This window comes from Zonotrichia leucophrys, chromosome Z, assembly GCF_028769735.1.
Source record: "Zonotrichia leucophrys gambelii isolate GWCS_2022_RI chromosome Z, RI_Zleu_2.0, whole genome shotgun sequence".
Lineage (NCBI taxonomy): Eukaryota > Metazoa > Chordata > Aves > Passeriformes > Passerellidae > Zonotrichia > Zonotrichia leucophrys.
In genome coordinates, this window is record NC_088200.1 from 21493718 (window position 1) to 21513131 (window position 19414).

At 36.2% G+C, this 19414-nt stretch overlaps 1 protein-coding gene across 4 annotated transcripts in view; it reads right to left on the minus strand.

The window, feature by feature from the left end:
• Positions 1-19414, minus strand: part of KIAA0825 (KIAA0825 ortholog) — a 234884-nt gene that overhangs the window by 149731 nt on the left and 65739 nt on the right. For all 4 annotated transcript variants that reach the window (XM_064736406.1, XM_064736407.1, XM_064736408.1 and 1 more), the window contains 5 exons: positions 16145-16315; positions 5747-5841; positions 3839-4066; positions 2577-2842; positions 1184-1334 (listed from right to left, as the gene is read on the minus strand). In XM_064736406.1, coding sequence (XP_064592476.1) covers positions 1184-1334; positions 2577-2842; positions 3839-4066; positions 5747-5841; positions 16145-16315 — 911 coding nt within the window. The remainder of the gene's footprint in view (positions 1-1183; positions 1335-2576; positions 2843-3838; positions 4067-5746; positions 5842-16144; positions 16316-19414) is intronic.

The window sequence follows — 19414 nt, forward strand, 5'->3', positions numbered from 1 at the left end:
AGACACCAGTTTTCCTCACTCCTCCTAACACATCAGTTCTGCTCAGTAATGATAAAACTGTTTAGCTACTCCATATTCTTTCTTGTGAGACAACTGGTAAAGTTACTGGATCACCAGTAAACAGGACACAGCACCATAGGCACTACAGACAATGAAGTTCATACCATGATTCAGCAGTTGCCAAAACCCACTGCCTTATCATCTATCATTCAAACAAAACTGAAATGTTTATTTACTTGTCTTTGAGAGATGGACATTTTGATAAATTACTCTATGGTTTGTATGCCCTCTCCAGCAAAGATTTTGTCACTGACTGAGCAGCTTCTTATATGGTAACTGTAGATTACATCTATCAGGCGGAATATTCTCTCATGTAAGAATTCTAGAAAATGCTTAACAGAACACACTAATTGTCTCACACAGAAAATTATAGAAGGAAGGACAAGACTTTGTCTCCAGTAGATTTCAGTTATTATTGATTAAAAATCCATGTAATACATCACCCTGCAATTAAGTGAAAATAATTTCAAACAGTGTATGTCAACCTATGTTTGTATTTAACTAGGATGAAGGAAAAAAATCCAATAAATGAAATAATTATCTTAATTTTTTATCAGAATTATAAGGATTATAGCTATAGATCAGACCCATTACTTCAAGATGCAGGTGAAATGGCACTGGCTATTTCAAAAATACATTGCTGAATGCTTTAGGTAACTATATTGAACGTGTTTCTTTGTTTCACCCTTTACTCACAAAAAGTAAAAAGGGAAACAATTGAAAATCAAAATCAAAGAATCAGATAAAAAAATTCCCAGAAAAAGATCTTAATATATCACACTTTCTAAAAGAAGTGCAAAGTTCTTAGAGATTAAGGTGATGGTGTCCTCTTTACTGAGTTCTATATAAACGCCTTGACACACAATGAATATTTTATGAAGTAAATGACACAAACATGCCATGGTAACAATCTATCTCATCTTTAAATGACTATGTTTTCCTACATCATCTCTAAATAGACACCTGCCTGCAATAATAGATATTTCAAAATAGTACATTCCAATAATAGTACATAATCCTTATGTAAAAACAATGCTGATCTCATGCTTCTGATTAGCCAGTGAGCTGGCAAACACTAAAACACATTTTGTAAAAGGGAGCCATAGTAAACTTAACCTCATACCTCGTAAAAAGCTTTGTAGTCATCCCAGCAGTGGCTCTCAGCATCCTGTAAAATGCTTGTAGCACAAACTCTGATGCAGTAGTTCGTAACTTGAAACTGGAGAGTGTTGATAAATTCCTGACATTTTTGGATAGGCACTAGGAATAGGGGTCTTTTCAGAGAGAATCATTAAAAAGACAATGAATGAAAGGCTATGCACTAGGAGGTAACAATCCCTAGTACTGCAAATAGTTTTTATTAATAGGTATCAATCATTCATTTCCTCTTGGTCCTGAACCTAGCATTCAGGTTTGTAAATTTTTGTTTCAAAAGTTCTCAAAATATGTCTGCTTGTCTATAACTTGTCATTTAACCAATCACTGAGAAATAAATTACTTCATCCTATTTTCTGAGACAAGTACATTTGACATTCACTTATTTGGAGTTTTTAGTTGCAGCATTCTTGCATCAGCAATTATTACATCAGCACTGAGTGTGACAAAAAACACGTAAGCACAGAGTACCGAAATTGCTCTTGGTAGGTATGTACTAAAACTCTTTGATAATACATCTGAGTAGAATTATTGAGCAATATTCTAGGTCAGACTTTCCACTCACAGTGATACACTTCATGCAAGAGACAATAAAACATCAGAGGGAAAGCAGCTCAACAGTGCATATACCCACTCAGAAATCATACTTTTCTTAGAAATTGTGCTGTTTCAGGGTCCCTCCCCAAAACCACTGTTTCTACTTTTAAATTGCACATGGCTGGAAATATGTGGACCAACAGCCTCCTAGTACAAATGTGTTAAGAGAAAATCTAAAAGCAAGTGCAGTTGTATTTCCTCCCAGGTCAAACACTGCCTTTGACTTTACACTCCGACTTCATATCTGCTTTAATTTTTTTTCTGCATGTAATAATAAACTAAATTATAAAACTACAATGTATTGTATGCATTATATTGTATGTATTTCTTCACATGTCTGAATACACATGGTGTTAAAAAGAACAGAAATGTATTTTTATATTGTCCTCTACGACTGCTATGTCCTGCAGATCTTATGAATATTAGGCATTGCAAAGATCAGAAAAGGAACTCAAGGCCCTAGCACTTTATATGACAGCAGAGTACATTCAGTTCCCTGGACAATCCTATTTTCTCAAATTTAATCATTAAAAAAACCTGATCTGCAAATCAAATGCAGATCCTACACATAAATAATTTGTCTTGCAATGGCTGCTGTGGACTATCAGGTTGATTCAGGCATTTCCATAAAACAGTACACATACTGCATGTGCTAAAAAATATGATGCAATTTGGGAAACTACCAGCACACTGTATCACCAAAATGGAATGAACTTTCATATTATTTGCATTTGAATTAAACATTTTAAGTAAAAAGGACATACTTTTTGCTTGTTTCTCTCATTAAATTGCTGTACATTGTAAAATGCTGAAAGACATATATCGCCGTGGAAAGGGCAGCATACAAGTCTTGCAGGGGAGCCTTCAAGGGAACATCTTTGCTTTTCTCCTCTAGTCTTGCCAGAACAGCCGTTGCCACTTTGCTGCAGGCCTCTACAAAGTTTGCTCTTATTTCCTGTAGAGAATCATCTCTGCAGGCCAGAGCCAATGGAAGCAATGTGTCGAGTTCTTCCATGATGTCAGAACAAAACTGAGAGAAATAAATATGGCACCAAGTTATTTGTATTCTGACAGTACTGCTTAATTTATACACACTAGGGTCAGATGATTGAATAATGAAATTGGCACGAAACATAAATATATTGAATCAGCTTTACAAATATTTTAATCTGTTAAACAGAGGAGTAACATTTTTTTAAAGTAAATTAAATATTCTTTCATTCCTTCCTGCTTTAAAGGTGCATATTCTATACCAGGGGAAAAATTAAAACCATCTTATGCTAGTAATGCTTTCCTTTGGTTTTGATGTCACTAAATGCTCATTCAAAGCACAAGGTTAATTCCTTGTAAATAATGATAAATTTCTAAACTAATTAATTTTGAAAAATACACAAACACATTTCTTTACACCAGATTTGGAAACAAATGTGTCATCTCTTCATAAAGTCATACATTAATCTCCTTAAAATTATCTCCCCAATGCTCATGTGTTATTTCAAGCAAGCATTCATTAACAGCATTCCAAATCTGCTAGCATAGTTGTAGATCTTACTAGAAAAAGTCTTTCAAACATACCTTTCCTTATAAAAAGAATTTAGTTAATAAATGACCTTTCAGCCAAATCAAATAACTCAAAATTGTTTTTTTTAACTGGTTATGCCAATTAGTTGAATGGCATGTCTAATGATATGAATACAGGAAATCCCTCTATAGCCATATTTCAAAGCTTTCAACATTTTCCCATCTAACCACTTGGTAACAGAGCAGATACTAATCAGAATGCTTTAGAACTTTTTGTCTGAAAAAAAATGCCAGTGAAGTTTAAAAGGTAATGCTTTCAAGTACAAACTATAGGCTATTGTATAAAGCTGTGTTCAGCTTCACATTGTAATGCCTCTCACTTTCTTTTTAATTCCATTTATATAAGATATAGAATATTAATAGTACTGTAAGTACTTCAAAGTGTAGATGGCAAACAGCCTTGGCATTCTGTCTCCCTTCAAACTTCAGATCTTTTGATACCTGCCTTAGCAATTCGTTTTGGTTGCTCCTCCTGTTGGACTGCTCTGCAGGACTCCCTCATTTGCTGGTTGTTTACAAGACTCATTGCACAGCCTGCAGCTGAAAACTCTTCTTTCTGCTCATGTTGAAGAATTTTAGATGAAAAATCCTCAATTGCTATTGTTATACAGTGAGCCACAGAAGAAGACAGGTCTTTAAATGCATTTCTCCAGCCAAAACTCAGTAAAATAGGCTGAAACACATATTAAAATTAAATAACTCCAAAGTCCTTATTGAGTGTTAATACAGTCTGAAAATAAAATGCACATAATTAAATTACAGGAAACCATCACATTTTGAAATTATTTAAATAATTTAAAATATAGTCCACTAGCGTTGAAATCATACTAAAGTAATATTTACACTCAACAAAATGCGTAGCAACATTAAACATGTCATCAAATTTTTAGGAAAAAATGAATTCCTGTTTAAACAAAACAGCTTTTATAAAAACATGCTTCATCTTTACTTAATTGGTAATCTTTAACCGACTCTACTTTAAAAAGTGAAAGAATTCATAGGAATTTTCAATAGTAATAATAAAAAGTAAACTAGCAATATATAGCCTGTAACAATTTTCACTGCAAGTTAACAACTGGAAGTTACTAACCATGAATCTCAATGGGAAACCCTTAGGAGAAGCTGGTTTTAACACAGCCACACTGTATTTCACTTCTCTAGAACTGGATTTAGAAAAGATTAAAATGTTTAAATAGAGATTTGTAGTTTTAGGCCAAGGCTGGCTTTGGCTGTGGTTTACATCAGTTCCTTGCCTTCTTTAAACACAGACTTCTGCAGTAATCTGAAGTGTAAGAGTTGCCATAAGAAGACACAGTAGGACATCATTACTTTTTGACTTATCTGACTTTGCATTGCTCTTATGACTTATATCAGACTTAAACCTTTCCAGAAATGGCCATTTGAGAATTGCACCACTGTAAGAGATATATTTTAATTACATAAGATGATATTCAGTAAATATCTCCACCATGAGGGCACAGTAGGAAAATAATAAAGACAGATTTCTAACTATTCCTGCAGCTATAATACTAAACTGGAAGAGAATGAAGGGCTACAAAGTGAAGCCCTTCCAGTTTACTTCAATTTAAAAGTTGTGTCCTCCTTCCTCTCCCTTTTCCCACTAGCAACATCCAGCTCTTGTAAGCACAGGGGCAGCCCCCATGGATACACACTTTTACACTCCCTCAATTTTTTTAATGGGGATCAAGTACATCCTAATCTACCTGAAATATTCTTCTTTGTAACACATATTAGTTTCACACATCAATCCAAAGCATATTTTTTTTAAAATTTCAGCATCAAAATGAGGCCATTAAGAAATTAAATTCCACTATTATAAAATATGAGACAATTGGAGCATTTATGTGCCACAAAATCAATAATAAAAATGTGTTTTGTAGTAATGGGAGCCAGATAAAAACAATCTTGTATGTACATTCTACAAAGCACAGCGCTTATTATACAGTAGTTTGTTGGCATCAGAAAAACTAGACATTATATGACATCTATACCTCTAGGAAGAACCATTATGATCAAATTCTAAGAACTTAATAAATTTTCTTTAAGGTTCTTTGAGATGATTTGTATACTACTAAGAAACCTATCATATTTAACTAATTTTTTTCCATTTTGTTAACAGTTTTTTCTGTTAATAACTACTAAATACCAACCACTACTTTGAATGCCATAAGATTTTAATCCATCGAAACTGAAACTTTGCACATAGAAGTAATCACAGAAGCTGAAGTAATGAAACTACAGCAATAGGTGTTTATAATGAACATGGTGAAAGCCTACACTGGAGACACAAAAGAAAACCCCACACAAAGTGTACGACTCTTTTCACACTCACCTCTTCTACCTGAAGTAACTGCTCAGGAAGCACGCTGGTTTCATTTGCTCTAGTTTCTCCTATTAAAAGCTCCCCACTAGCTCTCTTCAGAACTCCTGCACAGTATGACAAAAGAGATCAAAGTTTAGATTAATTCTGTAGAAAAGTCAGCAGCCTTCAACATCTTCTTATATATCAATATGAAGCATAAAAAAAGCCTCAAGACGATGTAGGGGAATACTAATGTTATTATAAAGTCAAATCCAAGTTATATACAGTTTCTTTTACATAACATGATGAGATCAACATCTGGTGGTATTTGTATTTTATACAAATGCACATATAATGTGTAAAATATGGTTTCTTCTGTCATTAATGTATTTTTACACTGATTGTGAAGTTATCTCTTCTTAAGGAGGATAAATAACTCTAGATCCGCTGCATAGAAATGAATTTCTCCTCTTTGTTCAAAGAATTCTATCAATTGAACACTAATATATTTTTACTTATTTGGAAATAAGAATAAAAAGACAGGTAATTAGTACAGATATTATAAGCAAAATAATGGCTTATAAAAACATAAATAACAAGAGAAGCTCCTTAAGAAGGGCTGGTACAAAGCTCACTAATAAATCTTAGAGGGATACTTAATGGGATATTGCCCCAGTTTTGTCAAGGACAAACCAGTATCTGGGGTTGATATCACTTTTCTCAGTGATTCAAGAAATCTGGGTTCCTGAAATGTACTGATGATTCCACCCAAGTGATACAAGCACAAATGGAGGTGCTTGTTGGCAATTTGAAAATCAAGGCAGCCTCGGCTGCAGTGACCATGACATAGTGGAGTTCCAGATCCTGAGAGCACAAAGGACGGTAAAAAGCAAATCACAGCCCCAGGCTTCAGAGAAGTAGAATTTTGCCTCTTCAAATATCTGCTTGGAAGAGTCCCATGGGATAAGGCCCTAGATAATGGGAACAAGAAATTTGATTAAAATTCAAGTTTCACCTCTGCTAATCTCAAGAGAGCTGAAAAAAACCAGCAAAAAGCCTGCATGCATGAACTAGAAGAGTCTAGCCAAACTCAAACACATAATGAAGCATATAGAATGTGGAAGTAAGGATGAGTAACCGGGGAGGAACACATAAATAACTCCTGAGCATGGAAAAAGTTAAGGAAGATAGAGCTCAAATGCAACTAATTTGGCCAGGGTTGTCAAGGACAAGAAGGGCTTCTCTAAGTAGACAAGTGATAAATGGAAGACTAGAGAAAACATGAGCCCATTGCTCAACAAGATGGAGGACCTGGTAACATAGTTATGGAAAAGGTTGAGATAATGAACGTCTTCTTCAACTCAGTATTTACCATCAAGACCAGCCTTCAGGAATCCCAGACACCAGAGACCAGGAGGTAAGGTTGAAGCAAGGAAGATGTACTCTAGGTGGAAGAGGATCGGAGGACCTCAGAGGATCATCTGAGTACAACTAAGCAAACATACAGAAACCCTTGGGCTCTCCTGGAATGCACCTCCTGGGATGCACCCACACCTAAGTGTAGAGGGAGCTGGCAGGTGTCATTGCAAGGCCACTCTCAATAATTTTTGATCAATCATGACAACTGGGAGAAGAGCCCAAAGGCTAGAAGAAAGGAAATGCTATTCCTATTTTCAAAAAGGGCAAGGAGAAGGACTCAGGGAATCAGAGTCTTGTCAACCTCACTTCAACCCCAAGGAAGGTAACAGAGGCATCTCCAGGTGCATTACAAAGAATTCATCAGGAGCATTCAGCATGGCTTCAGTAATGGGAAGTCATGCTTGGCCAAAGCATAATAAAGTTCTATGAAGAAATTATTGGCCTGATGGATGAGGAGACAGCAGTGGATGTTTTCTACATGGACTCCAATAAAGCCCATAGCATTGTCTGCCATAAGACATTGTTAGAGGACAAGATGCAGACAAGATGCAGTCCACAAGATGTGTGGACTGGACAAATTGTCAGAAAGGTGAGTAGAAAAGTGGCTGAATAGCCAAGCCCCAAATGCAGTGATCTGTGGCACAAAGTCTAGTTTGAGGTCAGTAATTAGCAATCTATCTCAGGGGTCAATACTAGGTCCAATCCTGTTTAACATCTTCATTAATGATCTGGATGATGTGGTACAGTGTACCCTCAGCAAGTCTGCAGCTGACATCAAACAGGACGGCAGACGTACCACTCCAGAAGGACCTCAACAGGGTGAAGAAATAGGCACAATAGAACCTCATAAAGTCCAAGAGGCAAAGTCATGCACCTGGGGAGGAAGAAACCCAGGCATCCAACCCATGCTGGTGTTCTCGCAGCTGGTGCGAACCTTTGCATAAAAGCACCTGGGGGTCCAGAAGTACATGAAGTTGAACATACGCCAGCAAAAAGATTGATGGTATCTGGTCTGGATCAGGCAAAGCATTATTGCTTATAATAGGTCAAAGGAAAATATTTTTCCTGTCTGCTCAACAGTGATGAGCCTACCTGGAGTGGTGTACAGTTCTGGGTTACTCAGTACAAGAAAGACATGAACATACTGGAGAGTGTCCAGCAAAGGGCCACAGAAGATGACAAATGGAGTGAAGACAGGCTGAGAGCACTGGGACTGTTAGCCAACAGAAGAAAAAGGGCAGGGCAGGACATTTCACTAATGTATACAAAAACCGGAAAGGAGAGTTCAAAGAGGTCAGAATCAGTCTTCCACAACTACAGGGCCAGTGGTCACAGGCCCAAACAGACATAAAGCCAGGAGGTTTCCTCTGAACATCAGGAAATGCTTTTTTTACTGTGAAGGTGACCAAGCACTGTAAGGCTGTCCAGAGAGGACATGGAATCTCCATCCTTGGAGATACTCAAAAGCTATCTGGGCACAACTGCGGGCAATTTGCTCTAGAGGCCTTGCTTGAGCAGGGATTGTTGGACAATATTAATACCAAAGATCCCTTGCAACCCCAACCATTTTGTGATTTTGTGAGAGAATAGAACAAAGAGATACAAGGATAACACCAAACAATATTTATTTTAAAAATCTGTCTTGTAGCATAAACAAGACTGGTACAGATATTCCTAAAGTAATGTACGTTATATGAAATTAAAAAAGATTTTAAATGACCAGGTGTTATCAAAACATTGTCAAAGATTATCTTCCAGACATAACCTTGGAGGTCTTCAATGATCTGAAGCTACCAGTAGTACATGGTCAAGGTTTAAAGAGCTTTTCTCTCTCTGTGAAATTTCCAGCATTGGGTTTAATTTATCCAAAGTAGATTTAAGCTTTCCCTTCATTGATTTGCATTCTGAGAATAAACACTGTTTTTCATACACTTATACAACATTTTAGAGCTTTGATGTTTTTGTGGGGTTTCTTTGTCTGTTTTGGGGTTTTTTTTCCCCAAACATTTGGAGTTTTTTTCCCAAATACCATTTTTGTTTGCATTTTCCTAAGACATTGACAGATTTATGCTGGTGTAAAATGAAAGATAAAATGGTAGAACATAAAACCAAAAGATATTATCCAGGCCATCCAACTCCCCAATACTCATCATTATAGACAAAACCAGAAACTTACTGGGTTTTTTCCAGCATGTTTTAATGTATTTTATGATAAAGTTTCTAACAATTTTCTTTAGAAATTTAAAAAATTTCCAGAATTTAAAAAACTCAACTAATAGTCTAACTGACTGGATATTTTTCCTATTTTCTATTTTATATTTCCTATTTTCTAAGGTGCTTTCTACCTTAAATTTACCTTTTTTTCCTTTCAATTCTCCTTTTTTATAGATATAACATCTCATTCTATCTATAACCACAAGTAAGCTTCTATACATTCATATTCTTGTATTATTGTCACCACTTAGATCTATTTATAACTTTTTATGTCAAGACTTCAAAGAAAACCTTAAACATTTAAGCTGAAATCCTTGTGTATTCACAGAATTGCTGCCTTACGTGTTAAGTACTCATAGCTGAGATAAATAGGTATCTAGCTGATGGTAGATTTTTGACTCCAGAACCACAGGCAAAGATCCAAATGATGCTTACACACACACCAGTCATTTAACAGGCTCCTTCATTATTAAATTAACGTGTTCTACTAGATTATCCCACCTCATTTTCTAATTAACAGTCTGGGCACTCCTGCTTTATACACATATGTATCTATGCTTGTGCATTTAGGCTTACACACATCAAAAATTTCACTGGTCTTCTCAAAGATGCCCCAGGTTCAAGTCTCCCATATTTTACTGACTTCCTTTGGTTTCTCAAATTTTCGATTTCCCCAGATCTCATCTGGGTATGGCTGGCTAAGACCATCTTCTTCCTTGTTTTAACCTCCAGCTAGCAAGGATCACCTTCCCACTTTGTATTGAACATGGTACGCTTAGCCACAGCCCCCCACAGAGCCTCTGCTCTTCAGGTGCTACTACAACCTTCCTCTCTAACACTATGTCCTCAGAGACAGATAACAAATTACACCCTTCCTGTCTTGTGAATTCTCCACTTGTGTGAGAGACTGGAAGGAATGTTCGCCCAAAATGTTTTGGGGGTGTGTGTGAGGGAAAGCAGCAGGTCAGGCCTTGCTCTGGTGAGGCAGAACATTCCTCCATATACTCCATCCCCCAGAGCCTGTATCCCAGGCTCCACACTCTGCCCCTGGAGCCCCAGTTCAGCCCCAGAGTGGCCAGATGACTCAAACTCCCACCTGGGGAAGGGCCCAGGAAAGCCAAAGGGTGTTTAACCTGACACAAGGCCAGCATGTCTTGACCCTATCTACTCTTTGAATCTCTATGAGAGATTCATACCACTCTGCTGGAACCTGGAGTGGTAATTATGTTTGCTCTTTTCTATATAATTTCTGCCTTTCTCTCTTTCTTCTTTTAATTCCCTCTTCTTGGAATTTTTGAGTAACTTAGAATTGAACAGGCTTAGAGCTTACAAAGTCAAATGAGCTAAGTTAATGCTTTGAAAAGTGTTTTATGTTGATTGAATGCTGGCCTAAACGTTTTGCCGAAGTTCCTTGATATTCCAAAGTTGCCAGTAAAGTTGTTTTGACCTCTTGAGAATATCTTGCTGGTATTTGTCTGTCTAACCATGAAAAACCACAAGCCCTTTCAACTGTCTCATCAAGTAAGGATTTTAGGGCCTTACAACTTGTCTTCTGACTGTCTTGCCCTAATCAACAAACTCTCCTGGGAAAGAGAAGCTCAGCTTTATTTAAGGTACAGCTGCTACTCAGCCCAAATTAGCTTGCCACTGCAGAGAGAAAGACAGGCATGGGTTGGAGGAACATACCTATCTAGACAAATCCTCTGACTTCTCTTTTTAAATAGCACATATTAAACTGCTTTTACACATAGAAAGAAATGCATGTGATCCCTCTCACATGGGAGAGAGATGCTTTCTACCTTAAATTTGCATTTCTTAATTAAATTAAAATAAATTTTAAATTAAATTCCTCACACATGGGAGAGCGATCACTTGTTTAGAGAAAAATTTTGCAGAAAGAGAGCTGAAAAAAGTGAATGTTGTAAAAGAAGATTGTGGCTGAAGAAAAACATAATTTTCTCATATTTGCTTCTTTTCCAGAGCATATTCTAAACCTTCAGCATTCTTGATTATTAGGGAAGACTGGATTAACCACAAATCCTTGCTTTGTCTTTCTTGAAACCGATGTTCTACAAACATCTAGTCTTGACGGAATGCTCATAATTTCTGTATTTTCTTTAGTTTATCAACCAAGCAGTTTTAATAACTTTGATTGTACATAATGAGAACAAGATTATAATATCCAGTGCTACACTTAAAATCAAAACGCTTCAGCCACCTTTCCTTGTGTGTATTAAAATTTGTCTGGGATTACTCTTCAAAATAATTGTTTGTCCCCTTTATCTATTTATTTCTTTCTCCAATTCAGTAATTTTCTGGTTTTGTAATGGTGGTTACAAAGACCAAAGAATGACAGTGACACCTCTTGCATTTTAAAGATAATTATTTTTACTTTTTATAAGAAGTTCTATTAATTTTTTTTCTATAGAATTCCACAACTTTCCTATTTTTATAGCATTTAGGGCTATAAGAACAGTCATTGTGAAACTGTCTTGCATGCAGCAGAGAACAGCAAAGTACCAAGGCAAGCTTTTGTATGAGCTACTCACTATCTGTGTATAAGCTAAGTATCAGTGCTAGTAAAGTAGCTTACAAATTGGATTCAGCCAGTTCAGTATAATACATCTTGCAGAAGTAAAAGGAACCATTCCTCCAGAAATATAAATAACAATTAAAAAATCCCTGACTAACTATGGGTCAAAAACATCTTCTGCTATCTATCTTCAATAATGAACTTTTTACTTGTTGTACTATACTGAGCAAACTGTACTAACCCAGATGAAGAAAATGCACCTCTGAAATCATACTGTCCTCCTAGTTTAAATTCATCATCACCGTGGATTGATTGAAGCTGTGTATTTGTAAAAGAAGATACTTGAACGTCTTATGTTGAGACCAAAGCAAAAATCACAACTTTTTTTAATCTACAATTGCAAAGTTTGCAATACTGCAACTTTGCAATAAAAGTGTGTTAGGAGGATGTACCTCAAAAATTTTATTCTACATTCCTTTTATTACACTTTCCAGAAATGATATAGAGTTAAGTATTTTTCTTTAAAGTGTGTAGGAAGGACCTTTACAAATCTTCCGAGTCCCCTGCGACAGAGCTTGTAAACCTAAGGACTTGACAACTTCACCCACAGTGTTTTCAAGCACTCCATTGGAGAAAGTATTCTTGGTATTCATTATCTGATCTGTTCCAAGTTCACCTTTCTCACTGAAATGGGGAAAAAAAAGTGAGACAGATGAAAGCACATTAGATATTTTTGATTTTTTAGAAGTCTTAACAAGAGGCTCCTGAAAACCCAAGAGGAAAGAAAAATCTAACTTTAAGAAGGAAAGAGAATGCTATTTGTCAGAGTTCAAAACCCAAGTCTCTTGTTTAACACTTGATTGTAGACAATCATGTTCCTGATTGCTTCAAAGAGAAGCTGTGATGCTGGAAGTACTAGGTATGTTAGAACTTCTCATTAATTTCAACTGAATGTAAACTACTCAACTGAAGTAGACTATCTCATCACAGTAGGTATGACAAGATACCAGCAGATGAAAGGGTTAAATAGTCCAGAAAAAACTGGGGATGGTTACTCCTATAATTTTATGAAATCCAATGCCTGTAGCGGAATGAAGTTATGCATCATTGTGAATTAATGTCCTGTAAGCTATAGAAAAAACACAGATACCTATTCTCTGAAAGGCAGAGTAGCAGTCTTGCCCAGATGTCACACTACTGTTAAGGGATGGAACAAAACCATACCATCACTTGTTTGTCCAAGAACTTTGCATGATTTTGTCCTTATTTTGATTTAAAGGAAAACTTGAAGAACATATCGGTAGTAGATAAAATGTGTATTTACACCATCTTTTAAAAAAACTCTGCTTAGATAACACAAATACAGTTTTAAATCAAGCTCAAATCTTGATGCATACATATTAAGGAACACTAAGTTATTGCTGGTAAAGTCAAAAAATAAAATCATGAAGAATTGGAAAGAACAGTGAAAAGAAGTTAGAGTGGAAAATGCAATTCAGGGAATTCTTTTCTCCAATCTATGCAAAGTAATTTGTGAAAATGAGGATTCTGAATATATTCCAGAAGATGCCAGATAAAGAACTCAAACTGAACTCAGAGACCTATATGTATCACCTAAAAACTCTCTACATCCATCTCCCTACAGAGTTCACTCTGGTTCACTGTTTCCTTTGGTGCTATTGTCTGCCATGGGGTTACCATCAGAGAACACTGGTAGGCAGTACTTCCCTCTAACATCTATTTTCAACGGCCTAAATTGGTCTTCATAGGATTCCATTGTGCACGCTGCAAAGAAACTTGTCTTGTTGCCAGCTAGAACTCTGAACTACATGTCTTTCTTTTCTTCACTGTTCTTTTTTTGGTTCACAAGCAACCTCCTACCAAAAGCAGAATCTGCAGAAGAGACTACATCCAAGCAATAATGCAATGAAAAAGTAAGAAGAGAAGCCCAGGTGGCCACCTTGCAAATTTCCAATGTGGAAGCCTTCGACCTCTCCGCCCAAGAAGCAGCTATAGTCCTAGTGTAATGAGCTTTACAAACCCTGGGAGCCTCTTTACCCTTAACTACATACGCCTCTCTAATACAATCCCTTAACCATCTAGCTAAGCAACTCTTAGAAGCCATTTGACCCCTCTTAAGACCCCCTAAGAGAACAAACAATCTGTCAGAAGATATGAAATCTTTGATTCTTCTGTGATAAACCCTAAGTGTTCTTCTTACATCCAATTTATGCAGCCGTTGCTCTTTGTCATTGCTGGGTTTAGGGAAAAATGAGGGCCAAGAAACCGTCTGGTTTAGATAAAACTCAGATGCCATCTTTGGGACAAAAAAATTTTTATAAAGAGGAACCATCCAAAGAACTACTTTGTTTCTGATGGAACTTTATACATGTTCTAAATATCAAAATTGAAGTACTACAGAATATAAAACAAAAAATCAATTGACATTGAAACAGCTATTCACATAAATACACCACTTGACACCAGCACAAGAAAAAACCATTACTTTTGTTGCACCTCTGTGTGAGCTACGCAGATTGTCTCTCATGAATACTAAAAGCAACCAAAGCATAAAGGAAACAAGTACAATGTTTCTGTCTATGCATTGCCTAGGGAAACTTTCGGTGACTTGGACATTCACCAACCTTTTATGAATTGGCCATCTTTCCTCAGTTTGCCAGCAGTACTACTTGCAGAGCACTGACACTTCAGATATCCCTCACTGCAGACACTGAGGGGTAGGCTGGATATACCCAACCTAGCCTGAACCCATTGAGAGTATGGATAACTTTCTAGCACCATCAGCACTCCATTCAGCCTGGGCTAATGCCTCTGAATTAAGTTAAGTCCTCTGAATGACTGGAGACCACATGCCTTAGAATATAATCATATAAATATCAAATAAATTTCCCATTTGAGATGCCTTGAGTTTTTTTACATTCTCTCACATAATACAGTAATAAAAAGTACATTTACCATTGTCCTTACTGAGTGCATACCCTGCTCAACACATGAGGAAAAGTCTACAAGTTTATTTTAAGACCTCTTTGTAGAATCAAGTCCATAAAACATAAATTATAATGTATAATAGCGTAACATTTCTTGAGAATTAATAAAACTGAGTGAAGGAGGCAGAAATACATTAAAGTCACTGAAGTCATTTAAGTCAGCAAAAATGGAATTTGAATGTGCATTTTATTAGAGCTTTGACATATATTCTAAAAATATATAGGTTAACCTGTATTTCTTTATTTTGGAGTGTCAATATTACAGGTGAAGAATACAACAACAAACTGTGTGCCTTAGAACTCATGTTATTTAATATTTTTATTTTCGTCAATGTAGTATTCTGAGACTATATCATTCCCAAAACACCCTTCTCCTCAGCCTGCAGCTTGACTACAGAGATAGTGAACATTTGATTTCACCCATCCTCTCTCCCTGAGCAGCCTGGCCTCATTTCTGGTCTGATATTTTTCTGCAATAAAGTCAAAGCTCTTGAAACCACTTCTCTCTCATGGCTTGGAGTCTCCACTGGCAGAAGCAGCAGAGTAGAACATTTGTGAGAATACTCCTGGAAAGTGTTATTCACCTGAATTTTCACGATACCTGGTTCTACTGAATACAATTAGATGAAAAAAAAGTGAGCTTTGAACCTATAGCAAATGCAAACTTGAAGCTGGATCATTTTACTGATGTAGAACCTCCTTCTGTAACATAGCCACTGAAGCCAGTGAGATAAGCATGCTAGTAAACATAGTTAATATGAGTAAGTGTGAGAAATACAGGTTAAACATGGACTATATCCTTTAGCAGTTAGTTTCACGTACAGTAAGATCAACTAAACTGATATTAACATATTTGCTTTTCTCTCTTGAAAAAGGCAGTTTTCAAGGACAAGTTCAGAAAAAATCAGTTTCAAAGAATTCAGACTCTGAGTATTGTTGTGTCCTATATGAGACACAGGATTTTATAGAGAATCCAGTAGGAGATATCTTGTTGCAGTGTTTGACAGTTTTTCATCATGGCTCTCCATCAATATCTACAGTTAGTACATCACATCTTTATACACAGCAATCAGTTCTTTTCTACAAGTCATAGTGCTCAAATGTAAATCTGCACATTTCAAAAGCTTTTTCAGTGGATATGGAAACACATTTATTTGAAAAATATGATGACATAAATTAGGTAATTACTGTTGAAAATAGCATAAAATTATTCTTTTGCACAAAATAAACCAACTCAGGACAATCATTCATTACCTTGAACATTCTTATTCCTCTCTGTAAATGAAGGCAGCAGCAGAAATTCTGTAGAGAGCTCTTCAATTTTTTCCTCCATTAATAAGAAGAGTTTGATAAGTTGAGAAAGACATTTGAGTTGATATAAGGTTAAGCAGAAGTTCCGTCCTTTCCTCTGGTATTCCTGGGAGGCTATTCAAGTAAAATTATAAAATAGCTTTTATTATAGCAGAAAAAACCAAACAATACTGCAAAACTGATTATGTAAGACAGTGTAATACATCAAGCAATTTAACTTTCCTTATAATGTATTTTTTCTCATTATAAAATACTGTTACATTATTTTTTCCTAAGTCTTCAGAACTTCTCAATCATCTGTGAGACTCCAATTGACTTCCAGGTTCTGTTACTCATTAACTAGGAATTTTTCCACGCAATGGATTTACTCAGGAATGTTCTCACCTGTGTTTTACAGAAAACCCACTGTGTTGCAAAAGCCGAAAGGCAAAAAAACACATCATTACTGTATTTTAATGGTTTGGGACATCACATCACTTGTCACTCTGCAAGTCACCTTGTCTGTTTAACAATCTGCTAGCACAATACAGTTGATGAATATGACATTTGAGTGAAAGAAACATCAATCTAACACTCCACAACTTTAAATATGTGGGGTTTGAAAACAAGTGAGACTGTCAGTGAGCAAATATCAGCAAGTATTATCACTATAAGCATTTGGTATTTAAAAGAAGAAACCGAACATTTTATTTTGAAAGGTTAACACATGCACTCATAACATATAATCATGTCACATCAACTCGGGAACTCTGATTTCAGCACAGTCAAACTATAAATGATTCCAAGACGTTTCCAATGCAGTATTACCAAACCACATGGGTTTAAGTACTTTAATTTTATAATGTTTATAAGTGTAACAAGTTTGCTCTTCTATGCAAATTATGGTGAGCTGATACCATAGTCCTACGCAGTTCTGTTGCAGATGTAACACTAGCAGAAAAGTTAATCTGGAAAGTGTCAATGGGAAAGTCAGAGTAGTTTGAAAGGGAAGCTCTGAAAGATGAATACAAAAAGAAATTGATTGAAATGTACTTTTATGTGTGAAATCTTTCTGACCTTTGCAAATTTTAAGTACTTCGTACCTTCCTTTTCCCTCAAAGTTTCTAAATATTTTTTAGGCATTTACAAATCACTTTTAAATAGACTTAGATCTAAGTAGAAGAGGTAATTCCATAACATGCCATTCCAGTTTTACAGCATTAGTGATTGGACTGCAGGTTTTGCATCCACATCTGAATTTCTTCCAAGTTCCAAACAGATGTATTCATGTTACTTCCTTGCATTTCTAAGAATGTCAAGAGAGTTATGCATAAATGCCTTTGTTAGTGTCTTTCCTCTTTGAATAATGAGTAAACAGCAAATCTATCACTGGATTTCTAATTTTAAGTCTTAAACCTACAAAAAATCACATGCACAGAATTTTACTCCTTACCTGAAAACTAGAGAATATAATCTGAGTTTAATTGACATGAAAAGACTGCCTGAGTCTGCAGCGTAAGAACCACAAAACACATCCTAAAAATGATGAACACAACATTAGTTCCACCTCCTATAATTTCAAAACTTCGTGATATTTTTGCCCTGTCTATGGAGGAACAAGGAAACAGTCCACTTATTTGATTCCCTCAAATGATATTGTCCTTATTAGATTGAAAGCAAGCGGGTGTAGAAAACAAAGGTATACCACAGTAATGCTGTGCTTCGAATACATTACCAAACTCAGAAAAAGTAAAAACTTTTACTTTTAATGATAATTCAGAATATATTTCAGTTTTATTGTTTCTCAGAAATGACAAATAATTTATTTAGAGCTTGATGCTCAAGTAGTGTGCACACACATGATTATCCAAAGTTTGACTGAAAGGCCTTCTATACATCCAGATCATTAGGTTTAAAATACTGATAGCAGCATTTAATTTTGAAGAACACTGACTAGCCTGCTTGAACAAGCACATCACTGTCCATTTTTTAGCAGAGTAGAATGAAAAGGCACCTCTTTTCTAACATTGTTCTGATTGGACAACCAAAGGACAAAAATATTTTAGAACTGTGTGCTTCGCCAAGAGTGAGGCAGCCCATGCGATGACATAGAGAACACCTCATAACAGGTTTATAAACTCTGCAGAAGATTGTCATGAAGAGAACATGTCTCCATGTGGACAGATGTGAAAGAGACATGAAGGCTGTGATATACGTTCAACAGAACCTCAGTGACATCAACCTGTTTGGAGGAAAATTTGCCATATTCACAAAGTATGCTTACTCTGAAAATGTTACCAAATGGATCATTACTTGAAGGGTTAGGTCAGAAAACTAATATAACTCATTTAGCCAGGTGACACTGCGCACCCCTCCATTATGAAAATGGTCTGAAATTGTTGTTAGCATTCTATCCAATCCACAGAGGACAATACACAGTGTGGCTGGAAGTCCATGAAGCTGATCTCAGCCAGCGGCGAATCAGCAAGAAATGGCATTCCAGTCCAACTGCAGTGTCACAGACATCTTTTATAAAAAATCCTTTCCTTACCATTTTTCCTCCTGAGAAGCTGAGAGGCCTCAGGAACAAAATGTAAACAATGTATCTGCTGCTGTGGAATGGAACAGGTGGATCTTTGATTGGCCCATGTTGGTTGTTTCTAATTAATGGCCAATCACAGCCCAGCTGGCTTGGACAGCCTTTGTTATCATTCTTTCCTATTCTATTCTTAGCTAACCTTCTGATGAAATTCTTTCTTCTATTCTTTTTGTATAGTTTTAATATAATATATATCATAAAATAATAAATCAAGCCTTCTGAAACATGGAGTCAGATCGTCATCTCTTTCCTCATCCTAAGACCCCTGTGAACACGGTCACACTGCAGGATAGAAAGGAAATGGAGAAAGTTACATGATACAAACCAGCTTCCTTCCTGAACCACCTGCAATTTACTACTATCATTCTTCTAAATTTGATTTGTTCTGCATGTCTGACTTAATTCATTAAGTACCTGCACAAGGAAATAGGTGCAGCAGGATCTCTGAATACAGACAAACATAAACAGGACCTCTTAGTACCTCCTAACAACAGGATATGTTGGCTTTCTGCTAAAGCAATCCCTGGAGAGAAGAATTTCTGAAAAGGGACAGAAAGGCTGGTACAGAGGCTATAGAGAGGTAAAGTGCATTCTACAGCCTTGGCCAATGTGCCAATAAGCTGATTTACAAATAT